At 43.4% G+C, this 25,510-nt stretch overlaps 6 protein-coding genes and 2 long non-coding RNA genes across 10 annotated transcripts; 5 read left to right on the top strand and 3 right to left on the bottom strand.

Moving 5' to 3' along the window:
* The first annotated feature begins 828 nt into the window (after nt 1-828).
* On the top strand, nt 829-5,586 carry LOC142902510 (delta-type opioid receptor-like). The gene is made up of 3 exons (XM_076047641.1): nt 829-1,314; nt 2,644-2,996; nt 3,307-5,586. The coding sequence occupies exons 1-3, from the start codon at nt 1,070-1,072 to the stop codon at nt 3,834-3,836; spliced, it is 1,128 nt and encodes a 375-aa protein (XP_075903756.1). The 5' UTR covers nt 829-1,069; the 3' UTR covers nt 3,837-5,586.
* Nucleotides 5,587-6,305: 719 nt separating this feature from the next.
* chmp5b (charged multivesicular body protein 5b) lies at nt 6,306-9,150 on the top strand. The gene is made up of 8 exons (XM_076047508.1): nt 6,306-6,464; nt 7,046-7,150; nt 7,522-7,568; nt 7,709-7,802; nt 7,884-7,955; nt 8,101-8,209; nt 8,577-8,692; nt 8,777-9,150. The coding sequence occupies exons 1-8, from the start codon at nt 6,396-6,398 to the stop codon at nt 8,825-8,827; spliced, it is 663 nt and encodes a 220-aa protein (XP_075903623.1). The 5' UTR covers nt 6,306-6,395; the 3' UTR covers nt 8,828-9,150.
* Nucleotides 9,151-12,401, bottom strand: fastkd3 (FAST kinase domains 3). The gene is made up of 7 exons (XM_076047507.1): nt 12,234-12,401; nt 10,503-11,965; nt 10,306-10,391; nt 9,946-10,120; nt 9,691-9,760; nt 9,496-9,610; nt 9,151-9,405 (listed from the first exon to the last, which is right to left on the bottom strand). Exons 2-7 carry the CDS (start codon nt 11,938-11,940, stop codon nt 9,307-9,309), a joined length of 1,983 nt encoding a protein of 660 aa, XP_075903622.1. The 5' UTR covers nt 11,941-11,965; nt 12,234-12,401; the 3' UTR covers nt 9,151-9,306.
* A 787-nt stretch (nt 12,402-13,188) lies between these two features.
* LOC142902519 (uncharacterized) lies at nt 13,189-15,673 on the top strand. Its single transcript, XR_012929111.1, has 2 exons — nt 13,189-13,832; nt 15,149-15,673. It is a non-coding gene; the product is annotated as an uncharacterized LOC142902519 (long non-coding RNA).
* Nucleotides 15,674-16,036: 363 nt separating this feature from the next.
* Nucleotides 16,037-16,689, top strand: LOC142902464 (uncharacterized). Its single transcript, XR_012929096.1, has 2 exons — nt 16,037-16,527; nt 16,659-16,689. It is a non-coding gene; the product is annotated as an uncharacterized LOC142902464 (long non-coding RNA).
* A 779-nt stretch (nt 16,690-17,468) lies between these two features.
* Nucleotides 17,469-20,199, bottom strand: gimap4 (GTPase IMAP family member 4). Its single transcript, XM_076047532.1, has 2 exons — nt 20,040-20,199; nt 17,469-19,449 (listed from the first exon to the last, which is right to left on the bottom strand). Exons 1-2 carry the CDS (start codon nt 20,068-20,070, stop codon nt 18,665-18,667), a joined length of 816 nt encoding a protein of 271 aa, XP_075903647.1. The 5' UTR covers nt 20,071-20,199; the 3' UTR covers nt 17,469-18,664.
* Nucleotides 20,200-20,534: 335 nt separating this feature from the next.
* Nucleotides 20,535-23,886, bottom strand: chmp4c (charged multivesicular body protein 4C). The gene is made up of 6 exons (XM_076047538.1): nt 23,665-23,886; nt 22,343-22,693; nt 21,679-21,856; nt 21,472-21,580; nt 21,191-21,314; nt 20,535-20,857 (listed from the first exon to the last, which is right to left on the bottom strand). The coding sequence occupies exons 2-6, from the start codon at nt 22,557-22,559 to the stop codon at nt 20,796-20,798; spliced, it is 690 nt and encodes a 229-aa protein (XP_075903653.1). The 5' UTR covers nt 22,560-22,693; nt 23,665-23,886; the 3' UTR covers nt 20,535-20,795.
* zfand1 (zinc finger, AN1-type domain 1) lies at nt 23,028-25,502 on the top strand. Of its 3 annotated transcripts, none has more exons than XM_076047534.1 (8): nt 23,028-23,163; nt 23,512-23,554; nt 23,690-23,729; nt 23,856-23,983; nt 24,102-24,193; nt 24,325-24,443; nt 24,595-24,750; nt 25,247-25,502. In XM_076047534.1, the coding sequence occupies exons 1-8, from the start codon at nt 23,109-23,111 to the stop codon at nt 25,415-25,417; spliced, it is 804 nt and encodes a 267-aa protein (XP_075903649.1). In that variant the 5' UTR covers nt 23,028-23,108; the 3' UTR covers nt 25,418-25,502. The 3 variants fall into 3 exon arrangements, with proteins under 3 accessions (XP_075903649.1, XP_075903648.1, XP_075903650.1); XM_076047533.1 differs by having other exon boundaries at nt 23,853-23,983; XM_076047535.1 differs by lacking the exon at nt 24,595-24,750 and having other exon boundaries at nt 23,853-23,983.
* The last annotated feature ends 8 nt before the right edge of the window (nt 25,503-25,510 follow it).

Below are 25,510 nucleotides of genomic sequence, written 5' to 3'. Positions count from 1 at the left end.
TTCTGTTTTCTCTTTGTGTTTCCTTCCTCCACGACTCCGGATGGAGCGGCGCCCTGACATTTCCCCCGCCTGCCCTCTCCTTGACAGGCTGGCTGCCAGCCCAAGCAGAAAATGCAGTAAGAGGTGCAAAGCTGTTTGCGACCAACACAAGGCTTTGACCCCGTGGCACGGGGCGGGACGCAGCAAGATGTGAATGTCCCTCTGTCACCTTTTCACCCGCAGTGAGGGGGAAAAAAACTCTCCATCCCCCAGAAGACCCGTCAAGGGCGCCGCTGACAGAGCATGTGAGCCCCCCCGCCTCGGGAGATTTATGTGCGGGACAAATATCAAGTCTGTTTTGTTTATTTTGTTTTGTCTTTTACCACGCTCCCCTAATGCACTTTCCACATCACCGAGTCAGTGTCTGTTTGCGATGCTGCATCAACCAGGTGTTGTTTTTTAAAACTCCGCCGGTTATTTGAGCTCTTATATTATTTTTTTAAAGGTGCGTGTGCATGCCGCCCCCCCCCCTTGTCATCAGCGCACGTGCACGAGCGCGTGTCCTCCTCTACGCGCGCCCCCCCAACTCCCCCACCACCACCGACCACCAAACTTTGACGCGCCGCCACCTCCGACGAGGCGACAAGAGGCGCGCAGCGAGCACACTTTTGCGCGAGAGCCTCACCATCTTGCGATCTTGCGCGTGTTCCGGGTGAGGGGGGGTGAGTAGGAGCGCCGACTCCGCGATTCTCCATATCATCTTCTTGTTCATGTTTTCGTGCGCGATCTACAAGTGACTTCCACGCCGATCTATTCCCCCCCCCCTCCCCCCTCTTTTTTTCCTTGTTCAATCCTTGTTTTGAAGTGCGCGCGCGCTATGTGCGCACGCGATCTCTCCCTCCCCACGCTTCGCAGCTTGAGATAATTTTTTTCCCGTTTGTGTCGTTCTTGATCAACTCACATAAATAAATAAAAAAATCAGAGAGAGAGAGAGAGAGAGAGAGACACACAGAGAGAGGGGGAGAGAGAGAGAGAGAGAGAGAGAGAGAGAGAGAGAGAGAGAGAGAAAGGGAGAAACAGGTGTCACAGCATGGACATGACTCCGGTGGAGATATTCAAGGAAGACTTGCAGTGCCTCCCCACGCCGCTCGACGACTGCCCGATGAATTCCACCGCCTGGATGTCCGGATACGCGGACAGCCGCAACGTGACCCACGACGACAGCTGGGAGCAGGAGGACATGAGCCCGATCATCCCCATCATCACCGCCGTCTACTCGGTGGTGTTCGTGGTGGGCTTGCTGGGCAACTGCCTCGTCATGTATGTGATCATAAGGTAATTTCTGAGCGCACGATGATTTTTTTATTTTTTTATTTTTATTATTATTATTATTATTTTTCTTATGAGCCTTTGGGAATTTTTTTTGCGATTATTAAATGTATTGCAACTAGAGGAATTGTCGAGGTCTAGAAGATGGACGAGATGCAGATTGAGGTTTCCCACTTTTAAATGAAGGATTTCATGTTCACCTCTGTCACATTTGGTCTGGGTGATTCATTTATTCATTTATTTATTGATTTATTTTTACTGTTGTTCCTGGGGGTCTCTTGAGACTGGCGGCTCACTGCTCTCATCTGTAGTGTGCATACATGCAGACAAACAATCACATCTGGATTTCATGCATCATTAATTTAATCAAAAAGCAACTTCCAAAGTACAATAATATTCCACCACCAGCTTCTCTGTGTGGCTGGCATGATATTCGTCATCGCCCGACCAGTGGTGCTTCATCAAGACGATTACCTGGTTGCACCTCATTGGGCGTTATTTACGGTGTGCGGGAGCAACAAATCTCCCCCTGACGTGATGTGGAATGCATCGGTGCTGTCCAGAACGCTTTGGTCCGCAGACAACAATTACCCCCAACCAGATTGATTGCGTCCTCCGAGGCCAAGAGCCAATTTTCCTTTAAGTTCCCTTCAGAAAATACTGTACAATTTACTGTTTGGTTGCCCTTTGGAATATTCAGCTGCAGCCAAATGCTGATTTGCGTCAGTTTAATTTGAAATTGCACAATATGTTGAAAGGTTGCAATGATATACTGGGCTACATGCACCAGAATCACCTGGCATGGCAGTGAACACTTCTTAGCTGTTCATGTGTGTTTATTTGTGCCATTAGCATGCAGGTTGCAACGACATTGCATGGTTTAGTAGTGATCATGTGAATATGTTTGTGCCAATAATAATAATGTTTCAGCTCATTTTGGTTGATGCTTTACTGAGCACAACGCAAAGTTGGACTCAAATCAGTTGTCCTGCTGGACCCAGTAGCTACATGGAGCACATGGCCTTTGAATTATGTATCCTGATGGTAACAAGTGCTAATTTTTTCCCCAAAACAATATTAACAGTCGAATCTAATTCTGCCCAACAAGCTGTTTTGCGATCAGCTTGCGCACAATACATAACAATGAAGCGGGGGTCCGAAAAATCACATTACATATTCAAAGAAGTGAGGAGTTGGCTAATGGGCCATGTTTAATTCATGGCGAGTCACGGGGGTCTTTCTGAGGAGTCAGCAAAAGAGGTGGTCAGGGGTGGACGGTCGCCCGTCGCGGCCTCTCTCTCACAGGGCGGCCTTGTGCTCTGCATGCTTGAGCAGGTACACCAAGATGAAGACGGCCACCAACATCTACATCTTCAACTTGGCGCTGGCCGACGCCCTCGTCACCACCACCATGCCCTTCCAGAGCACCGACTACCTGCTCAACACCTGGCCCTTCGGCGAGGTCGTCTGCAAGGTCTTCATCTCCATCGACTACTACAACATGTTCACCAGCATCTTCACCCTCACCATGATGAGCGTGGACCGCTACGTGGCCGTGTGCCACCCGGTGAAGGCCCTGGACTTCCGCACGCCCATCAAGGCCAAAATGATCAACGTGTGCATCTGGATCCTGTCGTCGGCCGCTGGGATACCCGCCTTCGTCCTGGGGGGCACGCAGACAAAGAGTGGTGAGCAAGTGCTTTCCCCCTTCAAGGAAACCTCTCACTAAAAGCGGTGGGCAGCTATTATGTTTCGAGCGGAGACATATTTCAGCATAACCATCACTGAGTGACTGTGCGCTTGTCTTACTCAGTAGAAATGCAGACAGAAAGGCGGAGGCTAGATTTAAAAAAAAATCATTTTAAGTGCAGATCAGTTCTTCAACATCAATTTGATAAATTGATGACAAAAAGAAAGAGTGGGATTTTATTTGTTAAACAAAAGTGTCCTTCACAAAATATGCAACCCCCCCCCCCTCTCTCTCTCTTACCCCTGCAGACATCACAGAGTGTGCCTTGCAGTTCCCCGAGCCGTACGTGTACTGGGACACGGTCATGAAGGTGTGCGTGTTTGTCTTTGCCTTCGTCGTGCCCGTGCTCATCATCACCTTGTGCTACACGCTCATGGTGCTGAGGCTGAAGAGCGTGCGGATGCTGTCGGGCTCTCGCGAGAAGGACCGCAACCTGCGGCGGATCACGCGGCTGGTGGTGGTGGTGGTGGCCGTGTTCGTGGTCTGCTGGACGCCCATCCACATCTTCATCCTGGTCAAGGCACTGGTGAGCGTGCCCGAGACCACCGCCATCATGGCCGCCTACTTCTTCTGCGTGGCCCTGGGCTACACAAACAGCAGCCTCAACCCCGTGCTCTACGCGTTCCTGGACGAGAACTTCAAGCGCTGCTTCAAGGACTTCTGCCTCTCGACGAGGCTGAGAAGGGAGAAGATGTCCGGGAGCAAGAAGGCCGCCGGCGCCATGCGGGAGATCGCCCTCCCCCTGGAGAACCCGGATCAGAGCAGCAGGCCCATGTGACTAGCGGTGGAACTGTCTTCGATCTCACACATTGGTAAAGAAGACTCACGAGACCTTGGCATCACTCATGTCACATCAGCAGTTTAGACATTTGACGTGTTAACATGATTTATTTATTTATTCATTCATTCATTTTTACTTTTTACTGAGGGTTACACATTAAGAATCCTATTTCTTTCTCTTTTTTTATCATATTCATCTCTCTGTCCCTTCAAAGTTGTTTGCAACAAAGAGTTCCAACAAAGAGTTCCTAGTTCTGTATCAACAAATGAACAGATGGAACAACTGAGAAATAATATATTGTAATGGGGAGACTGTTTAATAATGAATTACAATAGATGGTGATGCCTAAATTTCTCAGGAAAATTCATTACTTAATGATAAAAAAAAAAAAAGATGATTGTAAAATGTGTTCAGCTAATGTAAAGTTACATTGGCAATTTTTGCTCACGTCCTTACATTTTCTCGCATTTCATTTATTTATGACAGTCATTTTCTCATGCAAATTTTTTTTTTTCTCCCAAATGTGCCTTTGACGGTCCAGGATGACTCATGTTTGCAGTGATGGAAAATGGTTTTTGGTACAAACAAGCAAATGAGGTCAAAGAGCTCTTGTCAGTGCCTGAGACACTGTAGGCAAAAGCCAAAATCCCCAACAGCATTTCAGGGAGCTTGTTTGGATGCTGATCAGCCCCAATGTGAGAAGGCTGACTCAGGACGATGTTTGAAGTCAGTGGGGGGACGAAACCAAAATGACCCTTCCTTCAACTGGATTGCTTTCAATCAGCTCTCCCCCTGGTGTCGAGTCCACAAAGAAAAGCTGTTCAACTGGAAGGGAGTCAGTGCAATGATGCTGAATGAGAGAATCCTGGAATTGATTGTGCATTTAAAATTTGACAGAGGGCTTTCTATCAGCTTTGCCTCTGGAGTCGTGTCCAGAGGGAGAAAGCTGTTCAATTAACGGTGCGCAAAAATTGCGCTACATGTGCCATAATGGCTTGTACACTGAATATGAATACTGAAGTTTTGCCACAATGTATATAAATGTTTGATGAGACAAAGCTGAAAAATAAGTAGCTGTTTTGACAAGGTCTGCACATATTGTTAAATAGTTCCGCTAACAGATTGTACATTTTAATAGTATGTGGAAGATGATACTTTTGTATAGATAACATCAAGAAAAAAACTGCAGAGATGCCAGTCATTTATGTTGTATTTGAAAGCATGTCAGTGATGATGGCTGTAAGGCAACATCTGCAGTGTTTATTTTTGATGCACTGTGCTATTTTTTTTTCTGAATGTACTGCAGATGGATTCTATATTATATCAGCAGACAGCCAATGTATTATATCTATTTATCTATAGTATTAACTCACATTACATTTGAAAAGATCTTCTTGAAATACAAATCCATTTTTCATACACCTTCATTTGTCCAGTCAAGTTAAAAAAAAATAAAAATAAAATAAAAAAAACCCCAACAACCTGAGATGCTGTACTCGAGGATGATGTTTATTATATCGCAAATCTCTGAAAACAGGATATATGCTGGTTAATATATCTACTTGTTTTATTACCTGAATGTAATAGGAGACAGTATTCTACAATGATAAAAAAAAAAAAACACTGTGATTAAATAATCATTTGTTGCTGATATGCTGAATATCTGTGCATACTGCTTGAATCTACTGCTGTTGATTGTCTTCATCCGCTGTCAACCAAACAAAAATAAAACAAGCTTCGTAGTAAAGCAAGTTTTCGTGCTTTCGGTGGTTCTATTTCGAAAACAACACAAAATTATCGGCCAGTTACCGAATTTTACTTCGTTTAAAGACGAGATGAGTTTGAATTGTCAAAAAAAAAAAGTCATAGTGTCGAGTCTTGCTTTACAGCAGAATAAATAACTAATCGATTGAATAGTCGTTTTCTCTTAATAAATGAAACCCTACGTATCCCTTTTTACTGTACAGGATGGCGTACACTACCATCTAGTGGCTAATCATGGTAAGTGCACTTTTCAAAGGGAAAACTGATGTGAACAGGAAGTCGAAAATCCTGAGCACGACGCTGAAGTTGGCACCACATTCGCCGCGGTGCTTCTTAGGTTTCGATTCCACCATAAAAATCCACCTCAACATAGACATAATAATTCGCTGAATTTTATATGTTGAAAAGTGTTGGGATAAACACAGCCATCTAGCGGTCAAATTGCGGAATTGGTTTTTGACACGGCGAAAGACTTCCTGTTTAAATCTGTTTGAAGGCTGTGGAACAGACGTTCGAGAAACCCAAATCATTAATTTCATTGTGCTTGTTTCATATTTCGCCAAAATACATTTAAACATAAATAAAACAAACAACCACAGGGTAACCAATACAACTATTGGCATAAAATGCTGATGCGTTAACGAAGGCGCAGTTGAGCGAGCAATGGTCATGTGACCATAGTGACATCACCTTTACATCTCTTCCGGGTGTTTGTGTTTCGACGGGACGGTGACAGGGACTCGTCGAAGTTTTCTCTCGGAATTTCAATTGTTTTGTATTGTTTTAATCATAATGAACCGACTATTTGGGAGTTCGAAGCCAAAGGGCCCCCCACCAAACCTTACGGATTGCATAGGAGGCGTACGTACAACTTTAAGTTACTTTTGAACGCCGTATTGGGTTAAAAAAAAAAAAAAAAAAAAAAAAAAAATTGTTGTTCCTAACTTGGCTAGCATAGGGTCGCTAACTTGTGTGAACAGTAAAGAGCAAGACTGGAGTTAGCTAGTTTTGTTTTGTTGTTGTTTGTTTGTGAGTTTGTTAGTTACTTATTTGGTTAGTAGTTGCTTAGTTAGCAGTGTTGATAATAAACACGTCTGACTCGCTAAAAGAGATTCCCTGATGTCAAGTTTAAATAATTTCATGTATGATGGTGGTGTGAAAGAAAACATTCTGCTACTGGGGTTGGAAAGCATTCCATGTAATGTAATTTCGAGGGGGAATTTAAACCCTCTCGCTGGGTTAAGTCACCAAACAGAGTTCAGTTAGTCTCTGTGAAGGCTGGCATCGACCGGTTCTACAGGTTTTCTCCTTAGGTTGAGTTATATTTAGCTGACTGGGGTCGGGAGGGAGCAGAAGATATGAGACTTAGTGATTTATTTATTTATTTTGGTCAAGTTGGGGAAAAGCATTAATGGATCCGTGTTTGTGTTGTTTACTTTCAGGTTGATTCCCGTGCTGAGTCGATTGACAAGAAGATCTCAAGGCTCGATGTTGAGCTTGTCAAATACAAGGATCAGATGAAAAAGATGAGAGATGGGCCCTCAAAGGTGAGATGGCGTTTTTGAAAGAACTCGGTGCACAGAATGTCCTGCATCACTCGAGATGGATGTTCACCTGATTTACTGCACATTTAAACACAATTTACTTATGGGTGTGAGTTTTGATGTATAAACCACAAGACAAGGGTGAGGCATGAGGACCTGAGAATTTTAATGCACAAGTAGGTAGGTACAGTAGGTATAGTTGTTGGTTTTACTCTGAAACAAAGATGAAATTAGAACAGTTGAATTGAAAGACGTTTGAATTTGTTGTTTTTTTTAAATGCAAGTAATTAAAATGAAAAATCTATGTTTTTGATAATCTCTTTGATTCACTTTGTACAGCTCTGTTTAAGTATACATATCATTTACATTCCTAGAATATGGTGAAGCAAAAGGCATTGAGAGTTTTGAAGCAGAAGAGGATGTAAGTAGCAAGTCAAATTACCTCGACTAGTTTAAAATTCTCGAGGAAACTTTACACGTTTTCCCGTACAGTAACCCCGATTTACGATGTGCACATGTGTATCCTGTGTAAATACTTTTGTCTGTCATTTTCACTCCTAGGTATGAGACACAGAGAGATAACCTCATGCAGCAGTCGTTCAACATGGAACAAGCAAACTACACAATTCAGAACCTAAAAGACACTAAAACTACCGTAAGACACAACCATTTCTACCAAAAGGGAACCTTACACTGTAAATTGTGGCCTCCTCTGACATTTGCTTCTTCTGTTTAGGTTGATGCCATGAAGATCGGCCTCAAAGACATGAAGAAGGCATACAAGCATGTGAACATCGATAAGATTGAGGTATTTTTTCCCCCCCGATAATACAGATTGTCTTGGGCTCACTTAGATTTTTCCTTTTCTATCATAATTTATTTGAACAAGTGAAATCTCCTGATTGAGGGGTGGAATATTAACAAATAAACTCTCGGCTTCCTTTGACATTCAGCGCGTTCAGGATGATCTGGAGGACATGATGGAAGATGCCAATGAGATCCAAGAGGCGCTCAGCAGAAGCTATGGCACCCCTGAAATTGATGACGACGACTTGGCAGCAGGTGAGAAAAACACATTTTAGATGAAACGGAACTGAGCTCAACACTTGAGGCTAGAGGCCATTTTCACAATCGTCACATCACATCACAATGCATTGCTGTGAGCTTGCCACTAGGTGGCATGTGTAGTTAATGTCTCACCTGCCTCTAACACTGAGCCTCTGGTGAGAGCGACCTTTGTTAACTGATACTTAAAAAAAGACGCTTGAATATAGGATAGAATTTCACTCTCTCGCCTCGAGTGTATGCCTCCCTATTCCTAACCTTTGTACCGTCTCATGACCTGATAATTCATGATATAAAGCCAATCAATTACAAATGGTCAGAGCAATGAGATTTGATTCCTAAAAATAAGTGTGTGTGTGTGCAGAGCTGGATGCACTGGGAGATGATCTGCTGCTTGATGACGACAGCTCCTACCTGGATGAGGCTTCCTCAGCGCCCTCCATCCCACAGGGCCTTCCAGGAGAACAGTCAACCAACCGGGTACTTTGCCGTTCAAGTCATTTTGTTCTCCTCATTGGTTGACGGAGCTTTCTATATTGACCAGTCTTCTGTTTCATGTTTCAGGATGGTGTGCTGGTGGACGAGTTTGGCCTCCCTCAGATTCCTGCTATATAAGAACATTTTAGACTTTTCCCAGAGATTTTTACATCCTGCCGTCTCTTTCTGTCGATCCAACTGACCCTTTCAGTCTCCATGTGGAAATCAAAGTGCCTTCCGATTAATGGGTGATGGAAACTTGCAACCCAGGTATCCATGATTGACTCTGATCATCTTTCTTTAAGTCAGATATCGGAATATTTATTGAACATACGGGGATTGATCAATTTAGGTTTTTCTGATCTTTGTACATTTTCTGCAGCATGAAGTTTGTATTAACTAAATAAATTCTGTTTTTCAGACACCGCTCACACGTCTAGTGTAACTACCATTGAAATCCATTTGTTTAGAAAAGTGACTTTATTGAGAAGTTCCCCAGCCAAAATTGAATAATGAACAACTTAAAACAATTATTCATTATTACAAAAAAATAAATACTCTGTAGGCCACGTCTCTTCTTTGCATTATGCTCCACCAATGGCACGTCAACATCATTTTCACCAGCTCAGCCTGTAACTGTGAGGGAAGATTTTCTGGTGCAGATACTCCAACACACTCGCCTTGTTTTGGAGTTTTTCAAATTCATAGTAAGGAATCTGGAAGATTGGAAAAAAAATATGTAGAACAAAAAAATTAGGAATTTCATCAAAGACATGTTCAGAAGGAACTGAGGTTGAGGGTCTGACCTGAACAACTTCGTATCCCAAAAGTTTCAGATGTCGCTGCTTGATGGCCTCTTTTCCAAGTAGTTGCCTCTTGTTTGTGGTGAACCTTCTCTGACCATCGATGCAGAGAGCTATTCTGTAATGGAACATAACGCAGCCGTGTGTTAAATGATGTGAAACCGCTTGGCAAACTCGATGTGTCACCAAACCATGTACCTCTTGTAGATTTCGTCATTCTGACTTGCGGGAAGCACATATCCTTCTTCATCAAGTTTTATCTCGACATCTGCAAGAACAAAAATGTATATTGAAATCAATCCTATATATATATATATATATATATATATATATATATATATATATATATATATATATATATATATATATATATATATATATATATACATACATTTACTAGTGAAACAAGATTGTTGGAACATTGCAAATTATAATCTCAGTTGTGTATGCTACCTAGTGTGTAGCAGTACGGTGTCAGAACTTTGGATCCAAAGTAAGAACGAGCCCCAAACAAATTGACCAGGCCCATCTTCACAGAGTTGTACAGATGGAGGTCCACTGGAGTTTCCAGAGAGCGGCCTGGCATGAGGAAAGACTTGACTCGGTACTTTGGAAGCAGCCTGGGGCCCTGGAGACAACAAGAGGGCGTGGCAGATCATGAGCACAGTCATTCAGAATAGCAAAGCTAGAATCCTGTTTCTGACTCAGGACAGTGCGACAAAGGTGTGTGGGCCTCTGACTGTGCATTACTGCTTCCATTGATCGTTTCAAGTGGGGCAAGGAATGCCATGAACCCAACAAGCCTATGTTTACCTCATAGAACGGACACTCCAACTTGACAGTCATGTAGAGCTGAGTCAGCTGTGCCAGGATGAAGCGGTCGATCCCCGTCCCCTCCTCTGTACACAGGATGTTTCACTTGTTAGCTACCAAAATATCCCCGAAAACAAACACAATTGACAGAAAACAACGGCTTGGGAGGGACTTGAAGTGAAAACTTGAGTGTTTACCTTGCAGTTGCTGAAGAAAGAAACTGCTAAACACTTTGGAGACGAAATTCACAGGAAACCTCTCCACCAGGGTGCAGGAGTGGAGCAAGTTGAGCAGCGTTCGAGGTTGGAAGTGTGAGAAGCGGGAGTGTAGAATGAGTTCAACTTTTCTGAAAACGGCCCCGGCGTTGGGAGGGAGGTAGCCGACCTTCCCCAGAGCCATGATCTGCCGGGCCACCTGACTGGTGCTGTAGTCGTCCGCTCTGTACACGAAGCTCTCCGCAACAGCGTCAAACACAGTCGGGGACAGTATGTTTCTCCGGCCAAAGAACTGGGTGACTTTGGTAACTGTCTCAGGGTGGGAGCTGAAAGTCATGGTGGGCACATGCTTCTCCATGGCCTCGACAAAGTAGTGGTCGTTGTGACCAAAGTGCATCAGTGCGCCCAGCACCACAGTGAGCTCCTCGTCAGTGAAATGAGGTACGTGCCGTACGGCCTGCTTGCACAAACTGATGACCAGAGGCATAGCCTGCATCTGGCCGAGGGCTACAAGAGCACTGAGCAGCCCGCTGACAGCTGCAGGATCCATGCGCGACGTGACTGTCATGGCATGGATGTGCATGGCATTCAGCAAGTCCCGGTATTTTCCGCCAACGCCGACGCCACCTTGCAGAAATCTGTAAACGGCGATGAGATCAGCGAGGCACCACTGAGAAGGATCCTGCTTTTGGATTTGCTCCATCACTTGATCCAGCATCACACAGGCAGGACCCTCCGTGGCTAACATCGCTTGGCCCAGCGTGCACAACTGGCCAACACTCATTTGCCCTCTGTCTAACCTCTCTTGGCTCTCTGATACTAATCGCACCATGAGAGTGCTCCAAGGGTCCAGGAAGAGACGTGTGCAAGCCAGGAGAGCTGACACCAGTCCAGCATCGGTCAGCCGCCGAGAGTCCAGCTCCAGCTGAAAGCACAGGGCTCTGATTACGTCTTTCTCCAACACCGAGGGGTCCTTCAGAGAGTTGACGGCCTGCTCCAGGTCAGCCACGCGGTGGAGTGCCGCTGCAGCCATGGTGTCAGACATGATCCCCACCGAGCGCAACAGGGTGAAGACCTGCCGGGAGGAGGAGCAGCTCTGGAGACGCTGGCAGAAGGCCTGCTCCTCATCAGTTGTTGGTCCATGCAGCTGGGCCAAATGAAACCGAGGCCCCACCTCCCTGTGGAGTCTGACTGAGGTGCTGGGGACAAAGGTGGGCTCTCTGGTAATGGTGCTCAGGCTCCTTCTCAAACCTTGCAGCTGGGTTCTCTGGCAGCCGTGTGACAAGCGCCCACCAACTGCACGGGAAACATGGCTGATGCTTCTCAGAAACCTGGAGGACCACACTGGTTCAAACCACGGACAACGGGGTGAGCCGAGATTCCTGAGCAGAGGGAACCTCAGGGTCAGCTTCAGCGCCATGACCCCGTAACAACGCTCAACAGCCCTGAGAGAAACACAATAACAAACATGGTAAAGACACGCAACTGGTGAAGGCAGTCTAAAACAACGTAAACAGGAAATAAACGTAACAAAAGCACCAAGTACGCGTTCCTCCCCTCCCCCCGGAAGCTGAGTTAACTAACCAACCTTGGGGAGGTTATTACCAAACGTTAGCACTTCGCTAATGCCTGTTGCTACAGAAACGACATATACAACAGCTGTAACTTTTGAAAACATTAATGATGGCAAGATGACTCCAGCAAAATGTTTACCTGGACTTTCCGAGAGAAACAGGCCGGTCCTGGACGGCCGATCATAGAGGGGAGACCGGCGGTACGCAGCGCTGCCGCTTACATGCTTGGAAAGGCGTCCCCGTGGTGGACGGCGCCTGCGCAGACGCCTTGCGCATCCTCATCAGAACGGCAACACTACAAGGGACAAATTGTAACCAACAGACAATGTGTAACGTGGCTAATACCCTTTAACTAACGTGAGTATAAAAAAAGAGACAAGTGTCACACATTACATTCATATTTAAGAAATGAGACGCGTTTGAAAGCGCGGCCCTGGGCTACAGTTTGTCCAAATGGAGTAGCCATAGCTAGCTCAGGAAACCGAGTCTTCTACGCAAGCGCGACTGACATCACGATCTACGTAATCGTGCAGCCAAATTATTTTTCCTCTGCAAACGAAACACCCTTGTGTCCTCCTTGTATTATGATAATAATTTAGGTCTGCAACGCTTGTAAACGTGCATTGTTTGAATTCCGTCAGATATTACCAAAATGAAGGAAGTCCGGGTGTCTCAAGACTTTCGAAGAAAAATACACTGGCATGGCAATTGAGGTCACGCTATTGAAACCAAAGGTTATTTGTGAAAGAATCAACATAATTACTTATGACACATGGCTGCAAATGTGACGTCATATGTGGTCCCAAAATACTGCATGCATGAACAAAAAGAAATGGTGAAAATCAGCAACACTACTAATTGTGCAGCTAACTTCCCGTTTCTGACCAGATAAATAAATAAATAATCTCTCGCAAGGAGGTCTCATTTTTCAGTACCATGAAAGAAAAATACACTGAGATCAAAATAAACAACACGACTTTTGATAAATTGCTGCAAAACGAAACGCAAAGAAAATGAACTAAACATAATTCTCTTGATTTTTGCATGTGTTTTAGTGCCCCCTAGTGGTGAGTAGAAGAACACAAAATGAAATGCAGCTTTCTAATTTAACTTTGAGGGACAGATCTGCTTCATGAGGCCGTCCTCCCTGCGTTCACTGCCCGTCCTTGATGGCAAGCGTGGCCTTGATTAGACGTGGAAAATAAATAAAAATGACTGATGACACAAGGCTGCAAACATGAGGCATGAATGAATAAATGAATGACTTTATTTTGGTTACAACAAGGGGGCAATATAAAGGAAAGGTTTAACATACAAGATCACGACATGTAACCAATAAAGGAGCAGGCTGAAGCCCAAGGCTTATATCTGCCTCTCCTCACCATCCGAAAACTGTAATAATCACGGATAACCCGGAACGTTTACAAGGCGAACAAAGAATTGTTCAGTTTGTTGAGCATGCGTGTGCTTTAGCGCCTCTGGTGGTCAGTGGCAGAATATTGAAAAGGTGACGCCCGTGTGACGTAAATATGTAAAAGACGTGGTGACGCTCTGAGGGAACGTCGTCAGGCTCCCGCAAGAAACAAACCGCTGCAAACAAAAGCACCAGACAAGTGGATCTACAGGATTGTCTTGGAAATTTGGAATATGTTAGAATTGGAAATGTTTGAACTGTTGTCGTGACTCGTGATTCAGGAAGCGGTGGACTTGATAAACTTTGCTCTGGGATGAAGACCAGGTAAGAACACCAGCTGCCGCGCATCACAATCAACGAGCCTCACGAACAAAACACGATGAAGCAACATTTGATTTGGTTTGAATTTAATGTTGCCAAAGCGCAATTCGGCTTTCAACATTAGTTTTACATCTTAATGTCTAATTCTTAATGGTGTCAAATGTGGGTATAGCAGGAAACTACACTTGAGGCGAAAAGTTGTTTGGCCTCCCCGACTCCTTCCTGAGATATATTTTATATGGTGGGAAAAGGCTTTTGGACACCATGCATTTGTAATGCTTTGCATTAAGAATCAGCCTCGAATGCATTTTTTTTTTTTTTTTTTTTTTTTTTTAAGTGCAGTCAATCGCATGAGGCAGGCTACACACTGCAAGTGCACTGCTCCGTTCAGCAATATGCAACATTGCAACACATCCAGAGTATAAGAACCGGAAGAATACACTTTTCTTATTTTGTCTTACTAGCAATGCAATCATTTCAATATGTTTATGTGCGTCTGATGCATTCACACCTTCTCAAAACACGCACAAAAAGTCTCGGGCAATTATTTATTGACAATATTTGGAACTAAGTTCAGTTTTTCTTTTACTGTATTTTGAGAATCCTTGACACGTCTAACGGTCTTCCATTTGAAACTGTAGTGATTTAAATGTCCTGCAGTATCCAGGAAGAAAATCAACATGTTTTATATGCACAGAAAATGTAAATGGTTTTTCCAAAAATTTGTGATGTTAAAGTTGTGCTTTTTATGGTGTGAAACATCAAGGTCATAGATATTTAATCTATACCGATAGGTGCTGACATGGGCAAAATATTTTTGTTGGGATTGTCTGATGGTCTGTGTGTTCTCTCAGCATCCTCAACAGCCAGCTCTTCCTTTTTGGTGTGAGTGAAAGAAATATTCACTAATAATGCTGAAGTTAAAATTTTAACTGTTAAATTATAACCCAGCATGACTCAATTTGAGCTCAGGCTATAGCCGTGAGTCCTCTGGTCTGTATCACCCCCTAGTGGTAGAGACCATAAGTCCGTGGCAGTAAGTTTTTGATCCTGGCCACAGAGACGCTGGTGAAAACCTTTGTCCTTATTGCCCCTAGTGGTAGAAACTACTGGTCCATGCCAGGCAGTATTTGCTCCCAACCACTGCAAAGCTGGGCTGAATACAAAACCTGTATCTTTTGCTCCTCTCGTGGCAGAAATCATTGATCAGTGCCAGGTAACTTTTGTTCCCAACTGTGTCAGAGCTGCTAACCTGTATCTTTTGCACCCCTAGTGGTGTGATTCTGACTGATTTGTTTTTTCTTCATCTTTTTTTTTAGGTCATTATCCATGCTGGATTGGAGACTAATTGACTTTGGGCCTCCAACTGTGAAGCTTGTAACTTTAGCACCCCTTGTGGTTGAGACCGCTGGTCCACGCCATGGAGCACTGAACAGTTTGTGAGAACCTGTGTCCTTGCCCCCCCCCCCCCCCCCCCCCCCCAGTGGTAGACTTATGGTACCATGCCTTTGAGCTTTTCCTCCCAGCCACTGGCAAAACTGGTTATAACCTGTCTCTTTAGCACCCCTAGTGGTTCAGACCAGGTATCTGTGTCACGGAGCACAGTGGTCTCGACCACTAGGGGTGCTAAAGATGCAGGTAATGACCAGCTTTCCAGTGGTTGGGAGAAGTTCACAGGCATGGACCAACTGTTCTCGACCACTAGGGGTGCTAACGATACAGGTCGTGATTAGCTTGACACTAGCAGGTACCCATTGGCTCTTTTGTTTGGACCCCTTGAAGAGTCTTTTATGTGAGTTATTTGCTGTTTAAAGTTCAATAAAGCTTTTGCACAATGTCAATAAGGTGTCCAAAACTCTCTGTTCCCTCTTCTGTCCAATAGAAAACTAGTGTTTGCCAGGTCACGCCCACTTTTGCCACAGTTTTGTGCAGAATGGGCGTGTCCATTAAAACCACGCCCACTTTCCAAAAAAATGTCATTGGGAAGTGGGCGTGTCTTCCAAACCACGCCCATATTTATGTTAATTTAATCCATGCCTGGTGCTGGAGACGCAAAAGTGGGTGTGGTTATTGTGTACACAATAATTATGGAGGATTATGGAAATAAGGTGGGCGTGGCTAAAAGGGGCAGCCCCCCAAAAAAATTCACTTTTTTTGCACCCTCGCCTACCGGGTCTGCCTGCAGTGCTCTCTACTGCCAACAGTTCCGTACTGGATGTGCTGTTTTGTCCCAGGTGGTCACGCTCTCTGGCCCCACCCCTTGCCAGTTTCATTGTCCCAGGTGGTCTCGCTCTCTGGCCCCGCCCCTTGGCCAGTTTCATTGTCCCAGGTGGTCTCGCTCTCTGGCCCCACCCCTTGGCCAGTTTCATTGTCCTGGGTGGTCACGCTATCTGGCCCCGCCCCTTGGCCAGTTTCATTGTCCCAGGTGATCTCGCTCTCTGGCTCCCTGGCCAGTTGTTCAGGTCCGTGTTTCATCTGCTCTTGGTTCTGGATTCGAACCAGGTTCAGGCTGTACCAGGCTCGTCCACAGGTTCATATTAGCGGACTAACCATTACGCCACCAGAGCTCACAGGAGGAGTCGTTCTCAGGACGCCTTCATCCTTCATTTTTGGCCAGTGGACATTAAAAATAAAAAAAGCACCGCCTGAGGCTGGATTTGAACCGTCAGTCTTTGGATTTGCAGCCAAATTTTTAAAGGTTGAGCTAAACGCTCAGTGAAAAGAGCAGTTCTCATTGCACATTTATCTTTCTTTTTTGGCCATCACACAGTTTCTTTTAAGTTTTGTAAAGTTAAGTAAAAATGTTTTCTTTTGTGCCATGTTTAACAGGATTTGGTGGAAAAAATGACGACGGACTGTGGTCAGATTTGAACCAGCAACTCTGGCGTTCAGAGTCCACGTCTTAACCTCTGAGCTATTCTTCAGGTGTTTGCTTGGCTTCTCCTGGTGCTTTCATCCTGCTTCTTTGACCATTGCACTTGAAAACGTGTCACTGTCTGTCTTAAGATTTGAACCACCAACTTTGGGATTCAGAGTCTGTCTTTTAACCGCTGAGCTATCTGCCCTGAGTGCCTGGCAACTTTGCTGGTGCTTTTATCCTTCTATTTCAGTCTGTGGATGGAAAATAATCTTTGCCAGCTCCAGGAATTGAACCAGTGACCTCTGGACTCCCAGCCCAGCCCAGCCCTTCTCCTCTGAGCTATTTGGCCTGTGCTGACATAAATTTTCCTGGTGTATTTATCTTTTTTTTGGCCATTGGCTAATTGGCTAATGTCTCCAATTTTTGGTGGAAATCAAGTGCGCAGGCAGGATAAAAAAAACAAAAAAACAAAACAACAATAAACAAAGCCGACATTTCCAAGATTTGAACAAGCAAAGTACAGACCATGAAGAGCCTTGAAGAACCTTAGAATGGTGCTCTTCCTTCCAGTCTGTGCTTTTCAGTTTAGAGGTTTTGGTCATTGGGAACATTTTTATCAGAATATTTCTGACATTACTTGAGAAAATAACTGTTGTGTTACATTCACGTGTAACTCAAAGTAATGATTTGTTGTTTTTGGAGGAGAACTTGTAAGAGCGCTTGATTTCACAACATGAGATGACGCATTTTGTTTTGGCTTGCTCAGGAATTCACAAGGCTTTTGTTTAAAATGCATTTATTTGTGTCAGAAGAAGATAAAGTCACTCAAACTGAAATAAGGCCACTCCACCTTAAACAATCTGTTACGTACTGTGTCAGCAAACATAGCAGGTCCACAGGGCTAAAGCCAAATGGCAGAGAAGACCTCTTATTTTTATCTGAGCTATCAAGAGTCAGTCACAACATTTGAAACTTTGATCTCCTCTTTCAGAAACTGGGAATTTGAACCAGTTGCAGGAGGAGGGGCTTCCGAACCAAACGTTAAAAATAACAAAACTCTTAATGCCTCTGAGGCCCTTGTGTGATCAAAGGGCCTGTCGCTCAAAGAACATTTTGTAGATTTCTGACAGTGACATAAACAAAGAGTTCTCACATCTCATCTGTGAAACTCTGTGAAGTTGTGCATCATTGCTTCAAATAATTCCCGCAGACACACAGCAGTCTAAGCATCCACAAGATGCATTTAAGAGGACCCCAAAAAATAAAATTGAATTGAATATATATATTCAATTCAATGACCATAAAATTGAATTGAATATATATATATATATATATATATGAAGGCACAATCTAATGTAACTGTATACAAGCATTGTAACTATTACCAGGAGTATAATGATCCTTACAATACGAGGAAAGAATTTATAGTTTTTGGTCACAACAAATGGAAATTATTCCACAAAAATTGATAGCTTTTCAGATAATCTTGTATTCTCGTAATGTGACAGTGCAACTTCCCTTCAACTGAGGAGTATCAGTCAAGACCTCATTTTCAACAGACAAAACTAAACCATAGGTCATAGGTACGTCAGCTTGCAGCAAAACAAATAATATAAGTTACACTTGTATTCCGTGTGTCACTTTCCATTTTCAATTGGCAATCAAAAAAAGAAAATGTATTAAAAACACAAAACCAAATAGACATGACACACCGATTAACTCTCTTACATTCAGATCTCTGTTGACCTTCGACAGTGTCGGGATGATTGTTGAAAGCTCTGACATTGACAAAGCAGGTCATGGGCTGCTGTCGTGCTACTACAGTCAGAGTTGGGAAGCGTGTGTTTTGCCAGTGTGAAGGGCCAGTGAAAAGAAAAGCTAAAGGCATAAATAGTGGATCATTCCAGCAGTGATGCCAGTTTAGAAACTGGTCGCAACCTTTCATCAACATCACCCCTGTGCTGTGATTTTTTCATCACTCATTCAAACCCGTCTCCGCCTTCGGGTTGTTGGGCAAATCAAGGCCAGAGTTTTGTTTGGGCTGCGCCCCCTCCTCCTCCCGGGCATCCTGCGCCGGATTCTGGTTCTCATCCAGAGGTTTTCTCTCCTTCTCTGCCTTCTCTAGGTTGAAGTAGCCCCCCTCGTTGGCGACCATCTTTTCCACCTTCTCCAACAAGTGTCCCACTTGGGGGTTCTCCCCAAATATGCAGTTGTTGATGACAAAATACCTCCGCTTACACTTTTCCACCACCCACATGAGCTCCTTGCCCTCCCTGCGGATGTACCTCTCGATGGAGATTGTTCTCAACACCTCGGCCCAGCTGAACACCAGGATGGTGTGCCTCCAGACGTGCTCGCCGAACAGGGCCACGTGCTCTTCGATGCGGGCACGGTCCACCTCGGTGAACATGCCCACGGGGATGACGAGCAGGAAGGCGTGTGGGCCCGGAGCGCAGAGAGTCGCCCCCCTCAGGATCTCCTGTTTGTAGGACTGCGGCGTGTCCTGGGCAGAGAACCAGCCCGGAGTGTCCACGACCGTCACCTGCCGCCCGTCCACCTCCGCCTGCCTCGTCACACAGAACTCGGCCGCTCGCTCCAGGCGGAACTCCTCTCGGCCTACGATGGCGTTTCCAGTCAGGCTTTTCCCCGGCCACCTCCAGCCCAGCATCACCAGGCGGACTTCAGGCAGACGGTTTGCCAACCCGGCTGCTGCCGCCGCGGCTCTCTTTCTGGCCTCCTCTGACGCAGGGTTATCTCCAGCTGTGGTCAGACAGGTTAGACTTTATTATATTTTGTACTGTTAAATAAACAAAATCATAATAAAGTTGTCAGGTTTGTTTAATTTTCATGGATTTCCCCCCGAGGGCTGCCCTCCAAAACAGGAAAGCGTCAAAAAATTGCGAAAACATCCATCGTAAATTAAGAATATATAACATGCGAACATAAAATATACTAAAATAGAAAGCACAAGAGTTTACAGTGGTTTTAACATTCTTTAGCTACATAAAATACTTTGAAAGAGGGTGATGCTTTGGTGTCACAGACGAAAGAGCCAAATCTGCCTGCACCATCAATTCAATAAAGCACTTTTTGAGACTTTGTGAGAACATTGAAGTACATGAAATGGCTTCAATGTTGTTCAATTGTTGACGTACGATTTACATCGCCAACAAGTGAAAATGTGACACATCCTGGTGAGCGGTTAATGTTTTACATGTTTTACATTAACCAGGAAACTTGATGCTCGCGCGCCACCAAATTAGATGTCCGCGAAAACTTGGTTTCGTTTCTTAGAAACTCGAACGGACGAGGGAAAACGGCAGCAAACTGATGGTTGATTTGACGCTTACCAGTCGTGTGGGATTGTCCATTTGTTTCCATGCTGTTTTCTTCACAAAGGTGATTTAGCTCAAGTATTGAGAAATAGGGGCACTTCCTTATTACTGGTGATGACGTTATACTGGTGACGTGCTCGCCGTAACGTTTCCGCCGACTCTTCTTCTTCGGTTTATGACAAGTGGCAACTAGCTGTACCATCACTGCCCTCTACCGGTGAAGTCATAGAAGGGAAAGTCCAAAGTCCATAAACAATAACTCTTTATGACCTCATTTTCTCCGTAAGTCCTCAGGTCAAAATAAGTCACCACTTTTAAAATGTCAGTATTGCACTATTCAACGGTGTTTTGTATAATAGAACATATGATAATTCCAGTCTGTTTCGAAGAGGTGTTTTATATGGCATTCCATCTTCACTAATTCATCAATTCTATGCAGTTATTTCTTAGCTGTGTCCAAAAACTCTCCAAGCACAACCACCATAGGGCTTCATTAATGCAATACACATATTACAGGAAAATTTCATTTTATTTACAATGTTGAAGCATTCTGGTCTACAGATTTAAAACAATCAGACAAGTGAAGGTAGTGCATTCTGTACAGACAAGGGTCTAAAATACAAATGTGAATCTAAAACATTTATTCCCTTCTCTTGAAAAACAAGCTTTGAGAAACCAAAGGTTATCTCGTGAAGAATGTTATGTACTTCATTTTCCCCGCCAAAAAAAAAATTCAAAATACATGAGACAAAAGACAAATGTACTCAATGTTTAATTTGCCCATGATGCGAGCATACGCATGTCATCTTCCTCTTCAACCTTTGTCCTCGTTGCTGTTAGAAAGAAGGGAAAAGTTAAAAATAAAATAATGTCATTAAATACATTGGAATATCAATCAGAAAAACAGCTAGGAAAATAAATAATATTCCAATTCCCCTCTAAATATAAAGATGTTTTTAAATTTCTTTAAGAAAACACAGACATGCTTCTCTTTTCAGTAGCAGCTTCATTATTTACATGCAAATGTATGTTCACTTTTGCTACTTCACTAACAAACTGTCTTCTGTTTCATAGAAATATATCCAAAACTGGTGTTCCGCAGATTTACAGAAGATCAGGCATGGAGTGAAATCTTTGTTTTAAAGTTCCTGCATTATTGCACTTACTTCCACGCCGACTGGGCTGTGAGGGCAGTCTAGAGCTCGGCACACTGGGGAGTGGACCCATGCTTGCCATGCTTTCCTCGAGCTCTTCCTGTTCCAGCTCAGCCAGCTCTGCCAAAAGCTCATCCTGGAATAAGCAAACAGTGCACACAGTTAAAGTGGGGCAATTGCAGGGCTGGGTCTTTGCCGAAATAACACTGATTCAAGATTACATTTATAACAATACATAGAAAACTTGAGTTTATTGAGGATTTCTCACTGAAAAAGAAGCTAAATTAATTTACCTCATCAAATGTATCACTAGCTGGTCTAGAGATGGCATCACTGATTTCGTGGGCCAATTCCTGCTGCTCTGCTATATCCTGCATCATGTCATCAATCTTGTCAATGTCTCTGAAAGAGCAAAAACAGACAGGAAGAGTCAAAACATAAAAACTGACAGAAGATCAGGACTTTTATTGATTGTTATATGATGTTGGGTAAATTCTGACATGGTTTTGTGCACGTTCTCCAAGGCCTTGGAAGCGTAGCCCATATTCTTCAGGACCTCTGTGTTTGTGTGCGAGTTCTCCAGAGCTTCCCTCTGGAACTCAATGGTGGAGAGTGTCCCATCAATCTGGGTCAACTGCTGCTCGAGGCGCTTCTTCTTCTTCAGGGCCATGAGGGCAACTGACACAAAGAAGATGCACAGTCCATTCACCACGATTGGGCTGGGCATTGTCAAGCAACACATACTAGTTCCTCCATAGTGTTTATCTTTAGTCTTTGACAGGTGATTCAACAGGCACTGCAGCACCTGTATGATGTAACAGACTGGACTCTCGGTGTGCTACACGTGTAAAAAAATCAATACCTATTTATCTGAATTTATCTATTTAAAAAATGCAGTTGCGTTATAACCGTAAATCAACGTTATAATAATAATAAAGAAAAAGTGCACAATAAGTCAGTGTTTTGGAACTGTACCCCTTTGCCATTTTTTTTTTTTAAATCTCAGGGTAGACGCCAGAGGGACGCACAAAATGGCTTACCTGTATTACTTGTACCTTTGATAAGAATTGTAAACAATCCCAACACTCTTCTTAACCACCGCCTAAACGAATTTATAAGGTCAATAGTGGCGTCAAGTGCAACAATACTTCACCCGAAACTCACCCCGCTTATTTTTAGTTCCATTTTTCTTGGCTATCGCGAGCTCCTGCTCGATCTTCTTCTCCAGAAAATCCTGCTTCTTGGTCAGCATCTCCTCGGTTTCCCGAAGTTTGTGAAGGGCCTCTTGGGTCGTGGGCACCCCGCGGGACCGATGGTGTTTGGATCTCGACGAGGAACTCGAGCTGGAGTTCCCTTTGAAAAACTTCGATATTTTACTCATGTTTAGTCGTTTTATCTGCGTTTCCCAGATCACGTTGAAGCTCCTTCAAACTCCGCGGATTTCTGTTGTCGCCACTGCTTCACGGTGTTTCCACAGACAGGTGTGTTAGGGGCGGATTTTCCGGATTGGCGGCTCTGTGAATTCCATTCGAAACGGCGGATGAATGCATTTTTTCACCACACCTTTCACAATTACCGGCGTGACGTAGTGACACGTGACTCACTCCGTCACAGAATCCCTGTATTATTTTTTTTTGTCTCTGGTGAAAGTTAACAATAAAGTTTGGTCAAGGGAAAAAAAAGTGAGGCACTGTGACAAAACGCCCTTACAATACATCGAAGAAGAGTTTATCTGTAACACAATTCAATCAATATGAATACATATATGAACTTCATCTGTGGTAGTTTAATGATATTTCGTACCATAAGTATAAAATAATCTTTAAAATAAATAAATAAATAAATAAATAAAATTCTGAAACGTCTATCCGCTTGACGTCACTTCTGGGGTCAAAGTTCGTGTTGACATCGGCAGACTCACTCCTTTCAAATGGCCGAATTCGAGATCGGAAAGCATTGTCAGATCGAATCCTGTCATCAGAAAGGTGTGTGTCTGTGTTTGTTTTTTTTCTTTTTTTTTTTTTAAATTACCACTTATGTGACAATTTCCCATGCGAACAGTTTGCAGCTGTTTATGCTGAAGAAAGCGACTATTAGCTCAGCTAGGCTAGTAGTTGGCTAGGTTTCTGTCGTTGGGATACCGTCGTTGGCATTATTATTATAATTTCGTTGTCTTGAAAAAGTTTAGCATTTCAAGCTGTTGTTCGCGGAGGTTACCATTACTATTCGCATACTGTTATCAACAATACATCGTGTTTGATTTACACTCTGGAGTGAGGACTTCATGAAAATGAATAAATATATATGTATGAGTAATTACATATTTCTTTTAGATTTTCTCCCCTTTGTCTGTGATTTTTGCAGTGGCGTCTTCTGGTAAGAATAATTCTTCTACTAATTATTACATATTTAAAAAGTTTGTAACATAGTACTTATACTTCTAGAGCTGTATATAAAGAAAACCCTGATTTCAAATGTTTGCATACCTGTCTGCTTTTTTGTTCCTCACAGTCTTGAGCACAGAGGTAAAGATGCCCATTCATGCTCGCAGGTACACTGTTGAGTTGGATACATGTACTTCTTATCAATCTTCAATGATTAAATAACTGCTGGAAATTAGTTTTCTGTGTACTCCCACTTAAAGTCTCTCTTCTCTCTTTCTTCTGTCCATAAGCAGGAACCAGTAAAGAGAGAATCCCGGTCAGAAGGTGGCAGCACAAGTTATCCCTGTTCATTTGAAGAGTGCAAAAGAAAGGAATTATTGCCAGTAATATGTCCACAGTGTGAAAAACATTTCTGCTTGGCGTAAGTTTTGTTTTTGTTTTCGACACTTAAGTCACAGTTGGGGAAACATTGTTGTATTCATACTTGTCGCGAATGGAGAGTTGTTATTTAAGGCTTATTCTCCTTTGTTCTTCAATAGTCATCGTCATCAAAATGATCATAAATGTGAGAAGCTGGAAGTACAACAACCTCGAATGGCAGCAACAAAAGAGTTGGTTCAAAAGATTATTGGTCAGTCACACTGAAACCTACATCCCTCTTTTTTCCACAGGGTGTCAGTATTATGTACTTTCTTTGGTATCAAATTCCTGTTTGTGTTTATTTCATTTTATTTCATTGCCTGACTTGACTTGTCACAACAGAGTCAAAAGATGGGTCAAAAAGTAAAGGACGAAGAGGAGCCAAGAACAGTGCAACTGCGGCTAAGGTAGCCTTAATGAAACTGAAACTGCACGCTTCAGGAGACAAAGGACTGCCTCAGGTAAAGTTTTTGCTGATTTCATGACAGCATTGTAAAATGATGTTCCTTCTCACAGAACAGGTTATCACAGTAAAAAACAAACAAACTACAAATTAAATTGTGCTATTTTGACCTACTTTGTGAACATGTTTTCCATGTTTTTGCCCTGCAGACAGAAAGGACCTACTTTCAGGTGTATCTTCCAAAAGAATCTAAAGTTCCCAGCCAACCCATGTTCTTTTGCTCCAAATGGAGTGTCGGCAAAGTGGTGGATTATGCAGCTTCTTTAGCTAGCCTCAAAAACAACAACAATGTACTGACAGCTAAGGTAATGTTTGCATGCTAAGTACTGTACTCGAAATAGCTAAGATTAAACTGGATGCAAGTGTGTTATCGAATGGCTTTGCTGCTGCACCCACTGGCTTCATTTTTAGAGCAGAGCAAGGTGCAGTTCAGCTGGAGTTACAAGACTGACAAAGTACTGTGGCAACTAACCAACTCGTGTAGAATTCTATCATATAACCTGATATACAGAACCATAAATCCCAACAAAGGTCATTCTTCCCGTCCAGAAGAGCGAACCAATCAACCTGTGGAATTGTCTGTGGAGATTTTATGTTTTTACCATTCGTAGAAGTCCATAGTTGCTTACGTAGTACTCAAATGATTTTTGTTCTTCTTATCTCTTTTGAAAATGCAGAGTACAAATAAAATTGCTGCTTTTGTTGTTTCGTTCTTACTGGGGTACCACTTTGATAACTGGATGCATTATTTGGATTCTCCACCTGGATTTTAATGTTGCAATTTTTTTTGTCTGTGTGCAGAAACTACGCTTATGTCACCCTGAGACAGGTGAGGTTTTCCGGATGGATGACACCCTGCTCTCCCTACTAGCTCATCCGGACAGTCCTTTGTACAATGGAGGCATGGTGATTCTGGAGTACCTAGACAATGAGTGCACAGGTGTGCACAACGTTTCTGACTATATCCCATAGATATGACTAATCAACAGTACATAGACTCAACTTGTATTACTTCTGTAAGCAATTTGTATTTGCAATAAAAAAAAATATATATATATATATATA

This window comes from Nelusetta ayraudi, unplaced genomic scaffold (assembly GCF_046127955.1).
Source record: "Nelusetta ayraudi isolate G7.1 ecotype Tasmania unplaced genomic scaffold, CSIRO-AGI_Nayr_v1 ptg000094l, whole genome shotgun sequence".
Classification (NCBI taxonomy): Eukaryota; Metazoa; Chordata; class Actinopteri; order Tetraodontiformes; family Monacanthidae; genus Nelusetta; species Nelusetta ayraudi.
This window is presented reverse-complemented; position numbering and strand designations above follow the sequence as displayed.